The sequence below is a fragment of the Camponotus vicinus genome, unplaced genomic scaffold (genome assembly GCF_025532165.1).
Source record: "Camponotus vicinus isolate PSW18456_S1 unplaced genomic scaffold, iyCamVici1.0 SCAF_1, whole genome shotgun sequence".
Classification (NCBI taxonomy): domain Eukaryota; kingdom Metazoa; phylum Arthropoda; class Insecta; order Hymenoptera; family Formicidae; genus Camponotus; species Camponotus vicinus.
The window spans coordinates 5,353,915-5,375,080 of NW_028141945.1; the positions used below are offsets into that span (position 1 = coordinate 5,353,915).

The window sequence follows — 21,166 nt, forward strand, 5'->3', positions numbered from 1 at the left end:
TCAATTTAGATTCGAATATGATCGCGTATGATTTTTTTTTTCTCCAAACGATGTTTGTATAAAAGAGAAAATAGGCAAGAATACAATGTCATAAAAATTGCACTAGAAACTCTATTTCGTTCATGTATTTCAGTAGCAATTTAATTTGTACTTAATGGGTAGAGCGTTATAACTACTTGGAATTTTTCCGTTCACCAATATATGTGTGACACGATGTATGTGTTATGAAAGATCACAGTTTAACTTTAAAAAATTGTATACAGTGTTTTAAAGTATCTAATAACCGATACCTCTTATATGGACAAACTAATGTCACATTTTTATGTGAAAGATGAAAAAAGGAAAATATCGTATATCCTCAAATGTAAAAGAATATAAGATATTTTGTTTCTCGACTTTTCTAAGTTGTAGCTATATGACATTAGTTGTTCTCTAGGCGTTGATCTATGCATTCTTTTCACCAATTGGCACAAGCTACAATGTGTACGTGTATGTGGAAGACACGAGAGACATATTTCAAAGCGTGCAACTTGGCTTATGCCTTGTTCATGGGTTATGTATATACCTAAACTTTAAAACGCGCCTAATTTACATTTTCTTTTCATTAAAAGAATTTGGTTTAACATTATATATATATATATATGTATTTACTGTATACAATATATAGTTGTACGAATATCTTATATCTCAAAAACTGAGAAAAAAAAAGAGATTATAAATACAGCCTAAATGTGATAACCATCTCCTCTTGATTAATCTGCAGTCGCACTAAAATAAAAGAGAGGTAGAAATGTGTAATAGAATAAACTTAGAAAAATAATTAATTACACATTATTCGCGCGACGCGTAGGACAGTTCCACCATTTGACTGACACTGATTCACAAACACTTGATTCAACTCCTATCTTCAACACCAGGAGAAGAATGGACTCTTGTTTTGGAAGCGCTGAGTAAACGTGTCAGAGAACGAAAACAACCTAGGGGCGCCGTTTCCTTTGGCCCTAATAAAATAACGCGTATGAAATTTTGTCAAACAAACACATTATGTATTTAATACACAATGTAATTTGTTGCATTTTTCAATGTACATATAAATAAGAATATATACTTTTCCACAATTACAGCCGGCATTTGTACCAATTGTACGGGACTTTTGGCGTCTTTCAAGGCCTGTTGTAGATTCAAGATCTGACCACGCATCACACTCATTTGCCTATCAAAGTGATGACGATCAAAGCCCTTATCTTGCTGAAATAGATGAACAAATTATACTTTGTTGCATGAGTGAGACATACACATACACATGATATAATAATCTCTAAAAATAATAAATGTAACTTACTTTGAACAATTGATATAGATCGTCGCAAAGATCCTGTACAAAGTTCTGATCCGAGAGTTGCGGCAGAACTAGTTCTCTCGTGACCTCGCTAAACGGTTGTTTTGCCTGAGTCAACCATGCCCAATGATAAGGGTACGCCCGCCAAGAGTCCGGATGCTTGAAAGGAAAAGCCAGGCCGTTGTCGATTGCTGCAATCTTCACCTCACCCTGCTCGGATCCATTTTTGCTGACGCTAGTATCATATTTGATCAGCCAGTTGTCGTTACCTACGAGAACGAGATTATCCTGTCGCGTGTATATAAGATGCGTATAACTTATAGCAAGTGCAAACGGCTCAATCGAATTTACCCCTGTCTGTATTCCTGATGATATAATCCAGAATAACCAAACGCTCGAATTGAAGTTGAAATTCTCGACTCAGATGCGCCGGCATGGATTCGTTTTCCCATCGCCTCAGCCAATAGTCAGCGTCCTTGTAGCCGTCTACGAAGACTTGGAAGGAACCGACCTTTGGCGGCAAACCAATACGATTGAAATGCGATCCCACTGTAGGAAACTGGTCCATGATAGCCTGTTTCATACGTGCCTTTTGACGAACCAGGCGTGGATAATTGAATACCTCGCTGACGAGTTTCACTACTCTAGTGTTTGGTACGATGCCGAGACCTAGTTTACGATCGACCAGACTGGCTCCCGCTTCGCTCAAGTATCCTTGATTTGGAATGAGACAGCTCCTGCCGAAGCAGCAAGGACAGCAAAGTTTGTGCATCCATTTTGTCCACTTTGGATTCAACCTGCCATAGGGCTCCTCGTCCTTTGGCTTGAATACACCTATTATTTTCTGATGAGAACAGTACAAGATCAATGACACTTGTATCACTGACTCCATTGAAAGCTACAATGGAGTCTAAATTCCTTACTTTCACAAAAACTACTAGAGAAATAAATAAACCTTACCCCTGCAGGATTTTTGACAAAATAACTACCGCTGGAACCCTGGTATATCCTCTCTGGATAAACTCCATTGTCTATTGCACACTCAGCCTGCCACACCAGTTCCGTGAACTGTGGATCATCTACAATACATACAGAAACGTAATACTGTGTACAAGGTAACACTATCACGATTCTCGGAATGTCACTAGATCATGAATCACGATCGAACGTGCACTAAAAGAGGACACCGCTGCGTTAAGAGAACCGAAGCGTAATTCGACGAACCTGGAAATCTGTTGAACGTAACGTCGAGCTCCAAACGACCGAGGAGAGGCTGGCTCTCCCGGTCGATCCCGGAGGAATCTATGGCTAGGGCTTGGTCGTTGCTCAAACCGGGAATGAATTCGACGTCGGGCAGGAGGTCCGCCGATGATGGTGGCGGCGGCGGCGCCGCCGGCGACTGTCGCTCGTTCTGCGACGATAGGCGCTGATGATGGTGATTGCCGATAGACAGATCCACCAGCGCATCGGTCTCCACGAGAGTGACCGCGGGACTGGTGTTGTTCTGACTGTGGTACTCTCGATAAGGCACGTGCAATTGCCGCTGTTCGGAGTCGCTCATCACAGATTGATCCGCGATCAAAGCGGACTCGCTCTCGCGGTTTCTCTCTCAAGCGTAGTCAAGTCGAGATCGAGGTTCTTAACCTTTCAGTTTCCAACTCAACGATGTCCTGTTTACACCTTGCGACATTCCAGCGAATTCTCCTCCGCTTGTCAACGACGTGACTGACTCGGTTCTTTCCTGGTGTCGTAGTATCTCGTATGCGAAATGCATCAGCATCCTATGCGTCTATGCGTCATTCGTATTTATATATACTGGTAAATACGTAGCGTAAACTAGCAGCACACGCAACCTGTGGTCACCGACGGTGATGGGGGAGGGGTACTTGCTATAATCTGATCCGATTAACCAAAATCTGGTCCGTCATACCAACGACGGACGCTATCAGCTGATAGGATTACCGCCATACTTGCGCGACGCGTATGCACTTTTCCGTCTCTCTCTTTCTCCTCCTTTCCCTCAGTCTCTTTTTCCTTCATAGTGCATGTGCAACATACTGCGGTATGCTACTCGGATCTCACGTCATTGCGAAATTGCGATTGATCTCTAACCGCGCCAATTTTTTAATGTGTCCGAGAATAAAGGCTCGAATCTGAATAATTTGGTGACAAGTGCGAGCACTCTGGGAATAGGTCGAAGGTTATCTTCTGGTAGATATGTGAAGTATCGAAGGGTTATGGTCCTACGCGATAATCTCGCTGTTTTTCGGAAATGATAAAAGACATTGCTCAGATTCAAGAGTTCCAATATCTTCCAAGCAATTTTACAAACTATTTATTCACCTTTCTTTCATTTGTATTATATAAGCAAGGCTAAAATAAAAAAAAAATAGCTCTGTGTACGTATATGTGTGTGTGTAAAAATTTAAATTTAAGTTTTTCAAGTTCAATTAAGTTTAAATTTAAGTTTTTCAAATTTAAAATTTAAAAGAATACATAACGAAATAAATATATTATAAAACAGCATAATATATCACACACACACACACATATATGTATCACATATAAATATATAAATTAACGTTAATAAATTCAAATAGCTAACATTGTCTACTTTAAAAAATTTACATTATCAGTTTTCTTCTCCAGCATTAGAGTAACTGAAGATATATTCAATATTAATATTATGAATTCTAATTTTTGTTGAACATTTGTATCCTGTTAATTTTCCGAATCCGAGGATACATATAACAAAGACGATGTGGCAGTAGAATTAAAGAAATCTCTCTTTCTTCCATCACATTTTTGCATTGTTATATGTTTAGAATGATGGTTTCTTGGTGTTAAATTCAGCCCTTCATAGCTTGCGCTCAAGCTGCATGATACGTTTTCTGAAAGGAAATATGCTATTTATTTTTAAATTGCAAAAGAGCAATCAAAATTTCACTGTTAAAATATTAAAGATTAGAGAGAACCTCTGAAACGTTTTAGATTCAATTTAGAACGATGGAGCAATCTAGAAAAAGGTGACAGTTCTTTTCCATTCAACAAAAGCTGCTTATATTTAGTGGAATGTGCACGAGGAGATAGCCATCCGTTCATATTACTCCAAGAACTGCTAACATCTGATAATGTTGCAGACAACTTGTGAGATGATGTGTATCTTTTAAATAGCTCCTTATGTTTGCCTGGGAATTGTTAATAATTGTCAAATATGGATGTTTAATTCTGAGAAAAAATAAGATTCTAATAAACACCTTTTTTAAATTAAATTAAATACCTTTTTCTGTCAGAGATGAGCACAATTTCTCATAGAAAAGATTATCATCCACACATTTATTAAAATTCAAATTAATTTTGGGAGATTGCATTAATACTTTATAATTTGTTAGTAATAATTTGCTGATATCAGAATTGGCATAAGCATTTTCATTTTCTTGAGAGTTACACACACATACACATTGTTCATTTCTAAATATATAATTAATTCTAGTATTCAGTGACATAAGTAGCATTTGTAGAAATTTTATTTCTTTGCAAATATTTTGAATAAATAATAAGCATGGCGATAAATCTGAGAAATCAGCAGCATTTATATGATATAACATTTGTACAGATATTAGATAGAGCAATGTAAGTAAAGTGGACAATGAATTGATGGAGCTATCCATGTGTAAGTTGTTGATTGTATTGCTAAAGTTTTGCTAAATTAAAAGAAAAAGATAGTTTTGTATAATTTAGAGAGAGATTTTTCCATATGATTTCTATCTTACCTCCAATAAGAAATTATTGTAATTAATTTTCGGAAATTTATTTGCATCAAGTATTTCTGAATTTGTGCTTATCCTCAGGACAAGTTTGCACAAGCAATCACAAGATTCTTCCAATTCATTTAATTCTTTATTCTTTCTACGTATATATTGTATCTTTTCAAGAATGCTTTTTATCCATACTGAAATATAGAAGAAAGAATGTGAAAATTAACAATTTAATAAAGTTTATATACAGAAATGCTTACTGAACACTAACAATTTATGACATTTATATCCTCCACATCTATAAGTCGTTTTTGAATTAATGGATGAACTGGTGTATAAAGAACTAATCTTTCTATATTTTCTTTCCTATCGAAAATCTCTGATTTATATACATTTAATATTTCAATCTCGTTGCTGAAATATAAAGTGCAGTTAAATGAATTGATACATCCACATCATTTATCACACAAATGAAAATAATTTACTTGAGAAAGATAATTGCAGTATCATGAATTCTTTGTATCTCCTTATAAGTTTCTATTATAATACTATGTTTTTTGGCAATTACATTATTAAAGTATGTTACAGTTAAATGATCCATTGGACTTGGACATGGTGCATTCCACAATTCTCCTTGAACTGAAGAATTTTGAATAAATCATGATTATCCCAAAATAGAGAGAGCTATTGTCTTTTTATGTAATACATATCACTTACATTCTCTTTTAATGTAAGTTCTAAGTGCGACTTGGGATAGTTTCCACATGATAATCAGAAACTTGGTACCTCCCGACTGGATCAAGTGGGACATCAATATTGATGGAAAGTTAACGTCGGGATTATCATGCGATAAAATGGAAAGAAAGTTTCTCATGTCGATACGATACGTTACTTCATCCCTTTTACACGAGATCGGCCATCTGACTATTTGCTTAAAAAGTGTCGCGTCGTAAACAATTGATAGATAATGAGATACATGCAAGAAACCAGCCGTATTGGGTTTGTCAAACATGCCCTTTCAAAAGAAAAAAATGCTCAAAAATTTGTAACTTACGTTGTAACATAAAATTAGCAAAATAAAAATTTATGTATCTTTCTGTACCTGCCTAAAATATCGCTGAAATTCGATAAACGGGGCTTGCATTTGCGTAAGCAAAGATACATTTTTGTAAAACGACGATCCAATAGTTCTAATACGACCTTCTTCTAATCTATTCATTATAATTATATAGATAAAAATTTAATTCGAGTCTGTTTCATCGACGATATCCATTTACATTATGAAAAAATGATACGCGTTCGACCCCTATATAAATTATTTAATTTTCTCTAAAAAATTGTGTTTATTTAATGATAAGGATTTCCTTGTTATGTCCTATGCTAAGGCAAAAAAACGACGATAAATATCGGAATGAACGAACTAATCCTAATCTTTACCTTTTGCTTTTTTTAAATTTCAGTCTCTTGTTTTAATCTAAAAATAATTATACATATTTTATCTTTCTCAATTAACATCAGACTGTAAAAAACAGTGTACGGTGTGTAATTTTTGAATAACGATTGTGTAACTTTTGGATCATACGTGTACCAATCAGATCTCTCTTTTAAAAGCCGGCTATTCGCCTTTTGGATTTTTTAAAAATAGCCAATAAGTTTAAAGGGGAAACGTCCTGTTTGATCACGTTGCGATTGCACAGCCAATTATATCGATCTGTGCCTAGGGTAACTAGCAACGATTGACCAATCACTGAGAATTCTATTTTGAATTGGCCAATTGGCGACGTGGTCAATAGGGTGTCACCCGATTAAAGGTACCGATGGCCGCATTCAGCGGACTCAACTGCTAAGTAACAATCGAACATGATTGGTTTCTACTTTCAGATCTGACCAATCAGCGTCGAATTACATCGGAAAATCTAGTAATGTTGCCCAACTGTTGAGTCCGCTGAATGCGGCCGATGTAAATATGACTTTAATCAAAGGGAAATTTAAGTTTCCTTTTGACAGTTTTGGTGATTATACAAAGGCTGCGTTCCGATATTCACTGCCAGTACCGAAAATCTATAGTATGCGTGACATAAACTATAGATTCTCAGTACTGGCAGTGAATATCGGAACGCAGCCAAAATGATTGCGGTTTGAATGCAGTTTGCTGTCTACACTGCAGTATATCTGTAGGAGTTTGTTATGACTGTCACTAATCGCTAATTTGCATATGTCGAAGAAGCCGATGATTCACTGACTTATGCAGTTTTATATCGATCTTTTATTAAATAATTGATAACAAATAATGGCGTCTGGGCTAGAGAGTTACATGAATCGTATCCTTTTTGTATTGTTTACCTTTCAAAAGCATAACAAGTGTATTAACCTAAACACCATCTAGATACGGTTTCGATTATCACGTCGGACGGTAGGAATTTTATTGTAAGTATACGAATTTTGTGAAATTATGCGACAGTACGAATTTATAATAATACACAATAAATAATCTATAATTGCCTTCACATAAAGATATTATACTTTCAATTACAAGCATACATTACGTTGTGTTTACATTGTTTTCCTGCAAATTAAGATTACTAAACTTAATATAATTCTTTTATAATATTTTACATTATATAACAATTATTTTATATTAAAATAATTTAAAAAATTTAATTGTAATTACACATATCAAAATTTTATTATTGAGATAAATTTTTCATGATTAATAATTTGGCTTAATTTCAAATCAAGGTTTTATTTTAGGGCACATTAAAAGGTTTTGATCAGACAATCAACATAATTCTTGATGAATCACATGAACGGGTATATAGTACAACGCAGGGAGTGGAACAAGTTGTCTTAGGTTTACATATTATCAGAGGAGACAATGTGTTAGTATAATTTCTTGAAATAACAAATAGCTTTAATAATTATTATAACATGATTATTTCTTTTATTAATATATCCATATTCACAATATAAATAGAAAAATAATTTTATTTTGCATTGTTTGTAAGAAAATAAATAACGGACATAAAACATATTTGTAAAAAATATTACTTAATTATAAAGGTTTTTTTCTTTCAGAGCGATAGTAGGCGAATTAGATGACGAGATGGATGCACGATTGGATCTTTCAGCGATACGTGCTGATCCTCTAAGTTCCATTATACATTGACAAACGTATCTGGGATTGCAATTCAAATCGCCGCTCATTCTCATTCAAAATTTAAAATAAAAGCAATCGTACGTTATAAAAAGAAAAGAATACAACTCTTCATACAAGTTGTATATCGTATAAAAATTTTCCATTTCTTACATATAAGATATATATATATACATATATACATGTTATCGTATAATTGTATTTCAAAAAGTGCGTAGATTTAATATAGTATTATTTACATCACTGAGATAAAGCAGCAAGAATTTGCAATTAAAACAATTCTCATCTGTACAAAAATCTTACTATATAATAGTAAACTTTATTCTTTACAAATGTAATTTTGCTCTATAATATAGTGATAGATGAAAATATAATCGCACCATAGATTAACATTGAATAACATCTAAATAATTCAATAAGGATTTTTAAATATATTTCGTATTTATTTTTAAATTTATCCTAAAGAAAATATACGTACAACCCTATAGAAATTGTTTTCTCACAGAGTCTACTCAGAATCTATCATTATTATTATTATTTAAAGTCACACAAATCTGTAAGAATTTAATAAAGCTGTAAGTAATAATTTGCATCGGAGATTCGCGAGAATGAGCATGATACATTATATTATTTCAAACAGAAATCGATACAATGCCGGAATTTACATGCACATATCTTTTTTTTATGTAGAAAAGTATCTCGTGTCATATATGACGCAAAATTTCTCGCGCGCTAATATTACTTTCTTTACAAAATATTGCATTTCATATTAGATTCTCTACAATTCCGTGATATGGATAAAGATCGTGCATGTCATCTGATTCGCGAGTCGTACAAAGAGATAACGTGTATGCAAAAACCGCAGTCATTCTGCCACTTGCATGGAAGACAAAGAAACTATCAACTTGATCAACATCTTTATCATCGCGTTCGCTCCGTTTGTTTACGAATTAATTATTTCGGCATGACTTATGTACTGTATACTAAGTGTCTTTTCTTCATACAGGCTATTTATAAACTAGTGGATACGCATCAAATATATCTATACTCTTTATTTGACGGATTATATATTTCACTAGCGACGTGTTGAGAATTTTATGCGACAAATTATAGTTAGAATGATGGATGCGTCCAACAGTGATGGTACGTTTTGAACGTTTAGATCATGATGGATTTTTTTACACGAGCCACGCGTGTATGAGCATTACATGCAGCGCAGTTTCTCCTGCTGCGTTTATTAAAGAATTACATACGATGCGAGCTATCGATTTTCTTCGTCACTAGTTTGCAATTGTCGATCGCATTCGTTATTAATACAACAATCGTCAAAATAAGAACTTTCTTGAGTAATTATTACAGATTTAACTTTATAAACGATAGTAAATAGCAAAGAGAATAAGAAATATTCATATATATTTACATAAATATTTATAATTTAAAAATAAATCTGCGATAGTAAATCTATAAATTTTATAGCGATACCATCAAAATTAACTGGAAAGACTCCAATATACAATCGAGCATGTTGCATGTGTGCGTGTGTGTGTATGTGTGTGTGTGTATGTATGTATGATATATGTATAATACACATGCATATATGCAGTTTGATCGCTCGTGAGAATTATTATCAGGTGTTCAGTCTATGTATATATTTATTTCTCTTGCTGTTTTTTTCAATTATTAGTCACTATATTGGTCCTATTACGGTTTCTTCGGCGAATACGACCGCCACGCTGTCTATTGCTGCCCGGACCCCAATCATCTCCCATCGGTCCAAAACTGGGCCCGTTTGATCCATTTGGATTGAATCCCATCATGCCGGACTCGCTAGTTCCGCCGCCGCCAGGTCCTCCAAAATTATTATAGCTGCTAGGACATGGAGGATAAGGAGGACCTCCTTCGTAAGAAGGAACAGGCGCGGGACCTAACAGTCCAGCTCCGTTGTTACGCTGCACATTGAAACGCGGATCGAAATTCATCTGATTCTGGGACGGCATCGGGACGGGTCCGTTCATACCCATCCCGCCGGCACCATGTGGCATTCCCATGGGCGGCGGCATAGATCCGGGGTTCATCATGGGTCTCATTGGGCCCATATTCATCGGATAATTTGGACCCATCGGACCCATCATGCTCTGCGGGCCTGGCATGCCGCCGGGTGGTGGTCCAGGCATACCGGGCGGTCCTACTTGCATACCGGCCGAATTAAGACCCATATTGGACCCCATCGCTTCCATCGGTTGCGGCTGCATTCCTTTGGAAGCGTTGATTGCGTTTTGCGAGGACTGTTGATTTGAAGCAGCTGCCTCGAGCGTTTTCCGTCGTGGATCTATACGAACTGTGCATTGTGGCGGCGATTTTGGTGTCTCCTGCTTGACCGGTGGCGGCGACATCGGTGAGTCGGCCAGTTCAGTTTGAACAATACGGAAGATCTTACGAAGACGCGGATCGTACTTGACCTGCGCATCCTCCTTCGTTAGTTTGAGACCCGTATAGTCTGGTCTGGGTATGTCCACCACATAAACTTTGTACGACATCGGCGGATGCGACGCGATACTCGCGTCGATCTCGGTACATGGTTTATGCGCGGGCGCCGGTTTGAATGGTAAACTCAATATCTGTCGCAGATCCACGTCAGATTTTACGCGAAGATCTGTATCGCCAAACTCGCTGGTCTGAAAACGTTGCCGAAAATCCATATCCTGCCGTCTGAGATCTTGATCTGCCCTTGTTCGGAGATCGGTGTCCATATGCGCGTCCATTGCAGTAATACCAGAACTATAGATGCTAGTTTCCAATCTAAGAGGTTTCTGCGATTCCCTTTTAACGTCAGATATGCTTGGACTGCTCGGCTTTTGCTCTACTTCTCGACGCTGCCTGGGATCTCGGGACATGCGCGGATCTCTAGATACTGGTGCGGCAACCGAACTCAATCCCGGTGATAATCTCGGACTCGACGACATTTCGTTGTCCGATTTAGGATCTTGTGTCGATTTAGTTTTTGATGCGTCTTGATTCGAGTTAGTCGCTTGTTGTGTTTTATTGCTCGTTGAGCTTTGAGCTTTTATAGTGGATAATAGCTTAGATACTTCGGCACTGATATCGATTTTGCTCAAGTCGCCTAATTTATCCACGATAGCGGCCGGTTGGGGCACGTTGGACGCGGGTGGCGGCGACGGAATCTCTTCCTTGACAACGACGTTCTGGTTTTTCTCGATGATCTCGAGCTCATCCTTTGAACTGTCCACTATAGTAAGATTGCCGCCTTCATCGTCATCGTCGTCATCTTCGTCTTCATCATCCGAATACCAATCTTCGACGACTTGATCGGCACGTGCGTTGGAATCATTATCCATGTTTTTGAAGCTGTCCTGCGCCGCGCGCTGCTGCTGCTGTATTCGCATGAATAACTCTTGCGCCTTTTTCGGCAAATGAGCCGGCACCGTTTCATGTTCGTCTGTAGATGAAAAGTAAACGTCGTGGACTTGATCACCTGTTTTAAAAACAAGTACATAATAATTATTTTGTGTCATTATTTTATATCATGTTTAAGTTTTTTGATGATTTATATGTTGTATATTTTTTTAGATAAATTATATAAATAAAAATAAAAAATAAAAAACACTACTAAATAATAAGCAAAATTGAGATATAGAATAAATATAAAGTTACATTTTTTATTTTAAATTCATAAATTATTTAATATCGCTAGTCAATTAATCAAAGGATCATTGAAAATAATGTAATCGACCAAAACTAGCCAGAATTTTTGTTTATTAATTACGGTCGATTACATTATTTCCAATGATCCTTTTATTTTAAACATTATTAAATCCTTTATAAAATCAAATATAAAAAAGAAAAAAGAGAGTCATGTAATATAAGGGGTATGTAATATAATTATTCTTACTTTGTTCGTTATCAACATGCTTTTCTTTTTCTTTATCTTCATCTTCCATCGGTACTTCGATAACGAGTTCCGCTTCTTCATCCTGATCACTCTCGTCATCGAGTTTATTTTTCGTAAGACTCGCCACTTTATCGGCTATACTATAAACAGGCGGTGGTTTCTTTGCATTCAGTAACTGCCTCAAGTCAACATCTTTTCTCTTTTTCGACTGCAAATTTATAAATAAAATATATCATCAAATGTCTGTATGTAATAAAATAAGATCATATATCAAAATATATGATGATATCTGTACAGAATCGTAATATATTAAGATATTTTTAATTCAAATTTTCTAATAAAATTTATTATATATATACACATATATAATGTGCTTGTTATTATTATAAATTCATATATAATGTTATACCTCGTCTAGTATATCATCTTCTCCTACATCTTTTGTAAAATCTTCTTTCGTTTTTTGTACAGTTTTATTTGATTCTGCATTTCTTTCACTATAGAAATTTGATGGTGCAGTAGGTTGTTTTTGTGCTTGTTGCTGCGTGGCTAAACCTAATGCAGCATTTGGAAGTTGAAGACCAAGTTCATTTGCCGACTGTAGTAGCATAATATGCTCATAGGGAACTCTGTCCTCGTCGGATCCCCATCGTGTCTTTTTTCCAGAAGGTTTCCTCTCCCTCTTATCTTGGTTGGCTTGTTTTTGTGGACTTGTTTGTTCTTCTATTTAATTAAACAATTTTAAATTTAATATAAAGATTAACAAATAAACAAAATTAAAATTAAAAAAAATTTGATAACAAAAATATATTAAATTTAATAATTAGAGATTTGACTCAAGTAATCAAAAAATTAAAAAGAAAATGGCATAAGAGCCAACGCGCGGTAGTTGGAGCGCAGAGAAGCAACAACACTTCTTTCTTTTTTCAATATTAGTTTATTAAAAAACACATTATAATAACAAAAAGCGAACGTTTCGCGCTGAAGAAGGATCAAAAGATGATCCGAAACGTTCGCTTTTTGTTATTATAATGTGTTTTTTAATAAACTAATATTGAAAAAAGAAAGAAGTGTTGTTGCTTCTCTGCGCTCCAAAAATATATTAATTTTTCTTTATATATAATTACCTTTGTCTTCTTTTTCATCAATTTTTTCTGTAGGTGCTGATAGATTCAATTCGAAAAGACTGGGAATCTTTTGATTTGTTATATCTTGACCTTGAGCCAAAGAACGTGCTGTTTTATTTATCATTATTATTGCACCCTCTCTACTTAATCTTGGAAAATCACCAAGAATTTCCTTTGGCGCAGTTTCTAAGTGTTTCAAAAGAATACCCTTTACCTAAACAGAAACATATTTAAATAAAATAGCAATAAATTTAAAATACAATTTGTTTTATTTTACTTATAATTTAAACGTGCTTATATTATAATATTATTAACATTATAATATTACTTATAATATATATTGTAAAAAGATAACATAAATCATATTCAACTATATAATTATATTAAATGTACCTGTTCATTCAGAGGCTGATGTGAGAATTTACAATTATCGCCCTGATTACATCTCAAACCAGTATGGAAGAACTTGCAAGGGAAATCGTGATGCATATACAAACATTTATCACGTTTAGCACAACAATCCATAAGATAAAACTTGCATAATTCCATCTTTCTGGGTGGTAAAGCATTATGCGAATATGGACAATCGTCCCCCCTATGACACTTTCCTTGCATATAATATACACAGATTGTATCTGCATCTTGATTATGATCATTATTCTGTGGCCGACGATTATTTCGTTCGTTTCGGATTTGATTCCGAGTTTTGTTCTTACCACCACGTTCATTTTTGCCACCGCGACGCCCTATTATATACAAAAGTGTTAAAAATACAATCGAATGTAATTAATATAGTGTACATAAATTATAAATTAAATAATTTTAATCATATGCAATAAAAATAAAAATTACATATATAATGTATCTTAGTTATATAATCATAATTAAGTAAAGTAGAAATTAAAGTATACTTTTTGTACCTCCTCCCCCTCCCCCTCCTCCTCCACGTCCAGTGCCGCGTTTACTCTCATTTTCTCTATGTCGATTTATATTAGGTCTTTCCTCATAATCCGAATTGCTGTCAAGATTTTCGTGCTCGCTTGTACGTCTAGGAGAATTATTATTTTCTTGAGAATCCTTCCTGGTAGGGGAGGCTCCTCGCACGAAAAGCATTTCGTCTTCATCTTCGTTGGTGTTCTCATCATCGCTCAATTTTCGTTTCTATAAATATTATTGACAATATTAAGCCTACAGCTTTAAAAGTAACTTTTAGTAAGTTGGAAAAATAATTTTTAATTTGCATTCGTAAAATAAAATTCGTTATCTCGTGTGTATACCTTTTGATCCTTATTACGATCATCTTCTTTCTCATCACGATTTCTTTTCCGAACTTTATTCCTGTTATTCTTGTTCTTTGTTTTGGATTCCTGATTTTTCCCTCCATCCTCTTCCATTGCAGCCTTGATAGCTTTCTCAACATCTCCAGCCCAATCTTCAGTTGGACTTTTGTACTTCAAATAATGTTTACCAGTCGCCTGTGTAGACTGTTGTTTTTTATTCTTGTTAAACTTTGCATCAAAATTTTTATTCTTTGCAGAATCTGATTTAAGAGTTGGTTTAGCAGCTTCTGCTGCATCATTTGCTGCAGGAACGACTGGCTCGTCGTCTTCGTCTGATGGAATTTCTCCATCTTCCAAATCATTGTCATTACTGCTGTACATATTTAAAAAAAATTATTTTTAGAATTATAAAAACATTGCAAATTTTTAAATTATTTTCTATTAATTTTTATGATATTAATAATAATTATATAATTTTTACAAATCGTATAAAAAACTACTTATATATTTATATTTTACAAATCATAAACTCTAATATCTAATATAATCACATAATTATGGATTTAAACAACAAGGTGTTTAGGTTCTCTCTCTCTCTCTGTTTCTTCAATGACTGCAACGAAGACATAATACTATTTTCACATATATACATTTTAAAACTCTTCTATACTTTCAATATTTTTTACTCTGAGATATATCAAATTATTATTTTTTGTTACATCTAAAGAGAATGCGCAATAAGTTTGTTTAATATACTACATTATTATTAATTGAAATATATGTATATAGTTTCTGCAATATATATACGATTTTTTATGCATAATTAATTATTAAACAAATATGTAGTCTTCAATATAAAAGATAATTTTTTTATTGCTTCATTATATTATTCAATATCGCTATACGACATAAATATGAGCAAGATCTGATGATGTTTTTAAATTCCTATAAGAATACATTAAATACATTCGAGAAAACATATTTTTCAGTCAGTTCATTAGAATTCAAAATTGAGATAATGATAGCTATGATTCTTCGCAAAGAATTTTCTAAATGACAATATTATTTTACGAGGCTCTAAATAAAAAAGAAATCCTTAAGTCGCACGCTACGTCATCATCCCATAATTCATAATAGTTTATCGAAATATCGTGCGTATTGTTTTATTAAAAACACGCTAAAAGTGATAGCGGAGGGGAGATCATGAAGAGGACAGACTCGTCAAGGACGAATTGATAGCAAGCAGCCGACGAATTATATGTATGCGTCGTACGGTGGAGAACTCTCTCGAGAAACTTGACTCGAGTGGACTATAACGTGGCGGCATCCGAAGCTACTGATCGTGTCGAAAACATGAGTCGGAGAAAAAAAGAGACTACATGCGTATCAATTGCATACCCGGTAGAAACCGATCGATGGCAATTCCCAGCAGGAAAACATGCAGCTATATGTATATGTAAAGACGCCGTATCAATTACAATTTTACAAGTCATGTATGAATCATATATGAATCATATTTGTAATATTTATATTTAACAAATCAAATTAAATATCATGAATAAAATGATATGTTACGAATATATATCTATATTAGAGATAATATTAGATAATTATGAGTTTAAATAATAGATTCTTTGGATTTTTTTATATAAATATAATTTTCGGCTATATGTATAAAAACAGATGAAAAGGAGAAAAAAATGAAAACAGAATATATCGTTACAAATTGGACGAGTTCAAACTCCGATCGACGATATTTAATTAACATGTTAAGAGTGAATCGAGGATCTAAAGTCTAATAATTACGTCATAGTGATAAAAAATTTCAAGAGTTTCAAGCTCTGAAAATAAAAGAGAAGCGATTTTCCGCGATAGAAAATCTACTTCGAACGTAATTGAAGTAATTTCATTGTAAGAGTAGGATATAATTTGAATATCATAAGTATATATACGATTATTTATGGAGCAAAAATCATAAATATATGTACGATTATTTATAGAGCAAAAATTCTCGAGAAACGAATTGGCACGATGCTCTTTTTCGTTTACCTCCAGCATCGGAGATTGAACTCATCGAGATCGTGCTCGATCCCTTCTTAAACTCACATAGCGCAAAAAATCATTTGCTGACTGTCAATTAATCATATCTCAATTTTTTTAGAGCATAGAGATACGTCGCCGCGTAAAAATGGCGGATCTCGAAATGGAAATAAAAGATTGCCTTACCGCATCTCATCGGGACATCATTATCATTATAATTATCATCATCATCAGATCATGCTCATCATCATTACGACGAATCGTCATAATCATCATAGTATTATCATAGCATTGAAGAAACCATCACATTTCCAGCATCGTCGTCGTTGCAGCATTGTCGATTTAAGGGTGACATTAAAGCCGATGATGTCAAACGGGGACATTACGTCCAAGAGCTCTTCGCGTGTCGACTCTCGTTCATCAAAGGGTCTCTCTCTCTCTTTCTCTGTCTGCTGTGTATGCGTTGCGTGCGTAAGTGCATGACGCGCGTGTCTCGCGTGTCAAGGGGGAAAAAGACTAAAGGTCTCGCGAGCGTCTGATTGTCTCTGCGTGGGAGAGAGCGTGTATACAGAGTGACTCAGATCTACCACGCTTCAACCTCCGATGACCTCTGTGGAAAACTATTCCTTTTCGTAGAATGTGAAGATAATTTTTCTAATTTTATGTAATATCATGTTTTTGATTTTTTTTCTTTATTGAATTAGCGTTAGATGTTTCGATAATTAAGATTCAGTTCAAAAAATTCTCTTAAAATAAAATTCATTTCTCGGACAAGAATGAGATTTTAATCACGACTTGCTCCAAATTTGAGCGAAGCATTAATTCGTCCATCCTTAATTTTTTTTATAATTTAATTTATTATATATCGATTAATTTTAATATTCAAAATTACCTCACTTGTTAATATATATTTTTTAAAGAATAATTAATTTTCATAAGAGGATTCATCGCGAAAAAGTAAAAGGGCGGTAGATCCGAGACACCTAGTATATGGCACACGTCACAAGAGAAAGAATTGAAGAATATATACTCTTTCGTCTTGCTTATGTCCATTATCGTGTGCGTGAATGTAATCAGTCTAAGTACCTGTCGTAAAGGAGGGAAGAAAAGCTAAAGATTCCTGTCTCGACCGAAAGTAGATCGATTCACGACGTTTATCGTCCCGATTCGTGTGCATCCGCGAATCAAAAATTCAAATGGAGAAATCTAATTTTAGATCGATGCAAATTATGTTTCTACAAAAACTAATATAAATCAAAATCAAAATCTAATTATAATAAATCAAAGTCTCATTATCAAAGCCACATGGCTCCTTTTATAAATAATTTCTCGCGATCCAAGCTCGTCGAAGTATTCTATCCGATAAATATTTCTCTCTTAATCTCGTCCCAGCAATTTTCTATAAATAAAAAAAAGGAAAGAGCCGAATTGTGCGCGCGCAATCATGCGACTCGCCCACCTGTTTCTTTCTCTCTCGCGGAATGCAAAACTGCATCCGCGATCCAATTCTGAAAATAATTCGCCGGGACTCCCGCGGAATCGACTCCGATAATAATCGCGGCGTCATTTTGACGAACGTCATAAAAGATAACAGCCTCGACTCCTGTCCATCTCATTCTCTCGCTTGGTAATAAGCGCACGAAAAGAAATCTATATCCCATCTCCTAAAGCCAGGTGAAGAGACAAGATTACAAGGAGAAGCGTTCGAAAAAACGAACGCGTATTCGAAATGGAAAGAACGCTCTTTTCGTTCCCAGTTTCCAGGTCTCGTGAAATCGGTCGAAACAGGGAGGAGGGAGGGGGGAGAGAGAGAGAGAGAGAGGCAGTCGGAGGCGGAGGGAAGAGGGAAGGGGGCAAGGTGAAGAAAAGAATGCTGGTGGAGGGAGAGCGAGGGGAGCTACGTGTAACAGAGTTTCGTACGTGTATACGTATGTCCCTCCGTCTCGTACGATTGTCAATGATGATAGTCACTCGCGAAATTCTCCTTTCTCGTTTTCCGTCCGATTGGCGGTAAAGCGAATAAAAGAGAATACATAATATGTACATAGTATGTAGGAAGGCAAACCTTTGGATTAGAGTCTCAGCCGCGGAAACACTCTCTACTGCCATTTTCGCTTTCGGTTCCGCAGATCGATCACGATCTGCGACGTGCGTGTCTCGCTCTCGGTACCCCGGAGTGAACAAGTGAGTCTGTTTTTCCTATATATCAGCACTATGCGGCCTTCCGATCGGCCGGGACGGCGATCGTACGATCGATTCGACCGACCACACTCGACAGGTCTTTGCTCTGGCGGAATAATCGCGCTGCCCGAATGAATGCTAGCATTTGTGAGAGAGCTTAATCAACGCTCCCCGTGTAGAAACGTACTCTGTGAAAGACTACGTCTCCTTTTTCTCTCCCTTTCTCCGTCTTTCCGTGTCTCCGTTCCTCCCGTTTTCTCACGCGATTAACCGCGACGATTTTTCTCTCTCTATGTATCCCGAAAAAAACAGTTACGCCCTTGTTACGGTCGTTCTTTAAACGAGCTTTTCTCTCTCTCTTTTTTCACAAAAGGACCTTGAAGTCCTCTCGGCGGGATTTTTCCCGAAAAGTTTCTCCTACCGAACTGAATGAGATACGAGTGTTTAGCACTTTGCCTTTACCCTTTTCTCTCTCTCTCTCTCTTTCTCCCTCGCCGAGAGGGCGGCGGATACAATTTTCACTATAGCGCGAGATCTCTCCCTCGCGCGAGCGACCTCGCGATCTCTCTCTCCCAAAAAACCCGCAACAAGCAGAATGGAATTCAGTCAGATCGCGCGATCCTCCTTTTCTCGCCGTCGCGAGAACGACGTCATTCTGGCTGACGTGGCATATGGCTGACCCAGGCGACGAACGCTTGTCGTGGGCGTCTCTCTCTCTCTCCCGCGTAGCGATTATCTTTTTTACCTACCCACCCTATCCGCCTGCTCGCTCGTCCGCCCCCCGCGCCGTCCGTTCGTGTGCCTGAGTTTACGTCGTTGCGTGTGCGACCTCGTGTGCGCGCGCGCGCGACGGTTGCGTCTCGCCCGTCGTGTCCGAAACGGAAGTGCGACGCGATGAAAATGGGAACGCGCTCGCGCGTGCGTGCTCCTCCGTTGGGAAAAAATGGGGGGGAAAAAAAAAAGAAAACCCGATTCCCCGAACGGCAAGAGGGAGAGAGAGGGAGGCCTGCCTCCTCTCTTCCTCTCCCCGACCCCCCTCTTTGATAACGACGCTTTCACTCCTGCGATTTTAACCGCACGATTCTTCGGTCGACGATGATAACGTTTATCTTTTTTTCAGAGAGAGACAGAGATAGGGAGCGATGGATGCTTCAATGCGCGCGACCCTTACCGAGAGATCGATGAACGAGCGGATTGCAAAACGAGAACGAGAATTTTCGAGGAATCTCAGAGACTACGGGACGATCCGGATATTCACCGAATTATTCTCGGAGACGCACCCTCCCTCTGTCAATAGCCAACGCGGCAACGACAGACAACGAACGCGTGCTTCTCTTTCTCGCACGCGTCCCCGCGTCGTTCGGAGATTTCGATCTCTCAGCAGGAGCTCGGTATAAACAACATATGGATGCAGCGGAAAAACTTTTGAGATTATTGTAGCCGCAAGCAAAGACGAAGAGTAACGCGATCGGTCTCTGATGCGTATTTACTATTCAGCAGGTAGTATAAAAATGTAGCAGTCTATATGACGGTGAGCGAAACTTCGGAGATCAAACTAAACATGGCCACATCTGGAACTATTCTGAGCCTGTGAGCCAAACGCCCGTCACGCAAACCTTTCGATGGCGGCGGCGAACAAGCTAGCAGCGGACCAGGAGGGATAAAATGACGCTCGTCGGCCAATCCGGGCGCTCCGTCGGTCGGTCACGTGACGCGCGACCCACCGTCCGCGTCATCGTTTCTTCCACCGCTCGTCTCGTCGTCTCGTTTTCTCTCTCTCTCTCTTTCTCTCGTCGCACAAGATTTCTCGATATTCGCCGTGATACGGTAGGAATGCTGCGGAACTCGTGCGGAAGATATTACGCGGCGACTACTAACCGAGTTGAAAACGTCCGGTCCGGTTCTTTAAATGAAGATGCGCGATTTGACAATTTGCTCGTGCGAGCGCGCGCGGGATATCTTCCCGGAAGATTTTTAATAAATAATAGAGCGTTTATTCGCTATGAAATTACTCTTGATTACTTACTCGTATTGATTGTATGACGATGTAGCTCTTGTCATTTAAACTTTAAATAAACTTTGCGTGTGTAGCTTTTCCTTTTATATAATTAAAAAGATTAAGTGTCTTGTGATGATAAATTTGTTTTCTCTTTGATTAGATAAGCGCTTACACGTATGCAATGTAAAAGACGACAATATTAAATTAAAATGAAAAAATATATTATAATATATTGATAAAAGGAATTATTAATTGCTAGAAAATTTATAATTCTGATAATCTAATGAATAAATATATGAATTTTTTATATTCAATAAATTAAATACTTATTAATTTTTTAACATCCTAGGTATTTTATTACTTGAAAATTTTTTTATT

At 36.6% G+C, this 21,166-nt stretch overlaps 4 protein-coding genes and 1 long non-coding RNA gene across 14 annotated transcripts; 2 read left to right on the forward strand and 3 right to left on the reverse strand.

Moving 5' to 3' along the window:
- Window positions 1–109: 109 nt before the first annotated feature.
- Pi4kiialpha (phosphatidylinositol 4-kinase II alpha) lies at window positions 110–3,296 on the reverse strand. 3 transcript variants are annotated; one of them, XR_014438066.1, is made up of 7 exons: window positions 2,564–3,295; window positions 2,300–2,418; window positions 1,691–2,183; window positions 1,343–1,608; window positions 1,109–1,248; window positions 829–1,001; window positions 110–768 (listed from the first exon to the last, which is right to left on the reverse strand). XR_014438066.1 is itself a non-coding variant. In XM_083095445.1 (7 exons), exons 1-7 carry the CDS (start codon window positions 2,898–2,900, stop codon window positions 908–910), a joined length of 1,371 nt encoding a protein of 456 aa, XP_082951571.1. In that variant the 5' UTR covers window positions 2,901–3,296; the 3' UTR covers window positions 110–907. The 3 variants fall into 3 exon arrangements, 2 of the variants coding, with proteins under 2 accessions (XP_082951571.1, XP_082951560.1); XM_083095445.1 differs by having other exon boundaries at window positions 110–1,001; window positions 1,691–1,850; window positions 1,929–2,183; window positions 2,564–3,296; XM_083095434.1 differs by having other exon boundaries at window positions 110–1,001.
- Window positions 3,297–3,513: 217 nt separating this feature from the next.
- On the reverse strand, window positions 3,514–6,592 carry LOC145969351 (uncharacterized). Of its 2 annotated transcripts, XR_014438045.1 has the most exons (10): window positions 6,535–6,592; window positions 6,200–6,426; window positions 5,815–6,112; window positions 5,583–5,736; window positions 5,369–5,511; window positions 5,113–5,291; window positions 4,620–5,043; window positions 4,315–4,527; window positions 3,968–4,230; window positions 3,514–3,598 (listed from the first exon to the last, which is right to left on the reverse strand). XR_014438045.1 is itself a non-coding variant. In XM_083095405.1 (9 exons), exons 2-9 carry the CDS (start codon window positions 6,314–6,316, stop codon window positions 4,061–4,063), a joined length of 1,698 nt encoding a protein of 565 aa, XP_082951531.1. In that variant the 5' UTR covers window positions 6,317–6,426; window positions 6,535–6,592; the 3' UTR covers window positions 3,857–4,060. The 2 variants fall into 2 exon arrangements, 1 of the variants encoding a protein (XP_082951531.1); XM_083095405.1 differs by lacking the exon at window positions 3,514–3,598 and having other exon boundaries at window positions 3,857–4,230.
- A 598-nt stretch (window positions 6,593–7,190) lies between these two features.
- Window positions 7,191–9,506, forward strand: LOC145969376 (U6 snRNA-associated Sm-like protein LSm8). Its single transcript, XM_083095467.1, has 4 exons — window positions 7,191–7,418; window positions 7,484–7,524; window positions 7,849–7,976; window positions 8,173–9,506. The coding sequence occupies exons 1-4, from the start codon at window positions 7,388–7,390 to the stop codon at window positions 8,261–8,263; spliced, it is 291 nt and encodes a 96-aa protein (XP_082951593.1). The 5' UTR covers window positions 7,191–7,387; the 3' UTR covers window positions 8,264–9,506.
- Window positions 8,173–20,430, reverse strand: Su(sable) (suppressor of sable). Of its 7 annotated transcripts, none has more exons than XM_083095319.1 (9): window positions 20,280–20,429; window positions 18,674–18,895; window positions 14,566–14,941; window positions 14,200–14,449; window positions 13,682–14,034; window positions 13,289–13,502; window positions 12,571–12,884; window positions 12,162–12,369; window positions 8,173–11,744 (listed from the first exon to the last, which is right to left on the reverse strand). In XM_083095319.1, exons 2-9 carry the CDS (start codon window positions 18,715–18,717, stop codon window positions 9,925–9,927), a joined length of 3,579 nt encoding a protein of 1,192 aa, XP_082951445.1. In that variant the 5' UTR covers window positions 18,718–18,895; window positions 20,280–20,429; the 3' UTR covers window positions 8,173–9,924. The 7 variants fall into 7 exon arrangements, with proteins under 7 accessions (XP_082951445.1, XP_082951443.1, XP_082951436.1 ...); XM_083095317.1 differs by having other exon boundaries at window positions 18,674–18,927; XM_083095310.1 differs by having other exon boundaries at window positions 18,674–19,214.
- Window positions 18,475–20,884, forward strand: LOC145969380 (uncharacterized). Its single transcript, XR_014438088.1, has 2 exons — window positions 18,475–18,792; window positions 19,910–20,884. It is a non-coding gene; the product is annotated as an uncharacterized LOC145969380 (long non-coding RNA).
- The last annotated feature ends 282 nt before the right edge of the window (window positions 20,885–21,166 follow it).

What these genes read in the sequence shown, in the direction of transcription:
- Pi4kiialpha (XM_083095434.1), bottom strand. Translation starts at nt 2,900, where the DNA reads ATGAGCGACTCCGAACAGCGGCAATTGCACGTGCCTTATCGAGAGTAC. An exon ending in TTGTCAAAAATCCTGCAGGG is followed by an intron (nt 2,184 to 2,299) that starts GTAAGGTTTATT and finishes TGTTCTCATCAG; the next exon opens with AAAATAATAGGTGTATTCAA. An exon ending in ATCTATATCAATTGTTCAAA is followed by an intron (nt 1,249 to 1,342) that starts GTAAGTTACATT and finishes CATCTATTTCAG; the next exon opens with CAAGATAAGGGCTTTGATCG.
- LOC145969351 (XM_083095405.1), bottom strand. Translation starts at nt 6,316, where the DNA reads ATGAATAGATTAGAAGAAGGTCGTATTAGAACTATTGGATCGTCGTTT. An exon ending in ACAATAATTTCTTATTGGAG is followed by an intron (nt 5,044 to 5,112) that starts GTAAGATAGAAA and finishes CTTTTAATTTAG; the next exon opens with CAAAACTTTAGCAATACAAT. An exon ending in CTCATCTCTGACAGAAAAAG is followed by an intron (nt 4,528 to 4,619) that starts GTATTTAATTTA and finishes AACAATTCCCAG; the next exon opens with GCAAACATAAGGAGCTATTT.
- LOC145969376 (XM_083095467.1), top strand. Translation starts at nt 7,388, where the DNA reads ATGGCGTCTGGGCTAGAGAGTTACATGAATC. An exon ending in GCTAGAGAGTTACATGAATC is followed by an intron (nt 7,419 to 7,483) that starts GTATCCTTTTTG and finishes AACACCATCTAG; the next exon opens with ATACGGTTTCGATTATCACG. An exon ending in ATTATCAGAGGAGACAATGT is followed by an intron (nt 7,977 to 8,172) that starts GTTAGTATAATT and finishes TTTTTCTTTCAG; the next exon opens with AGCGATAGTAGGCGAATTAG.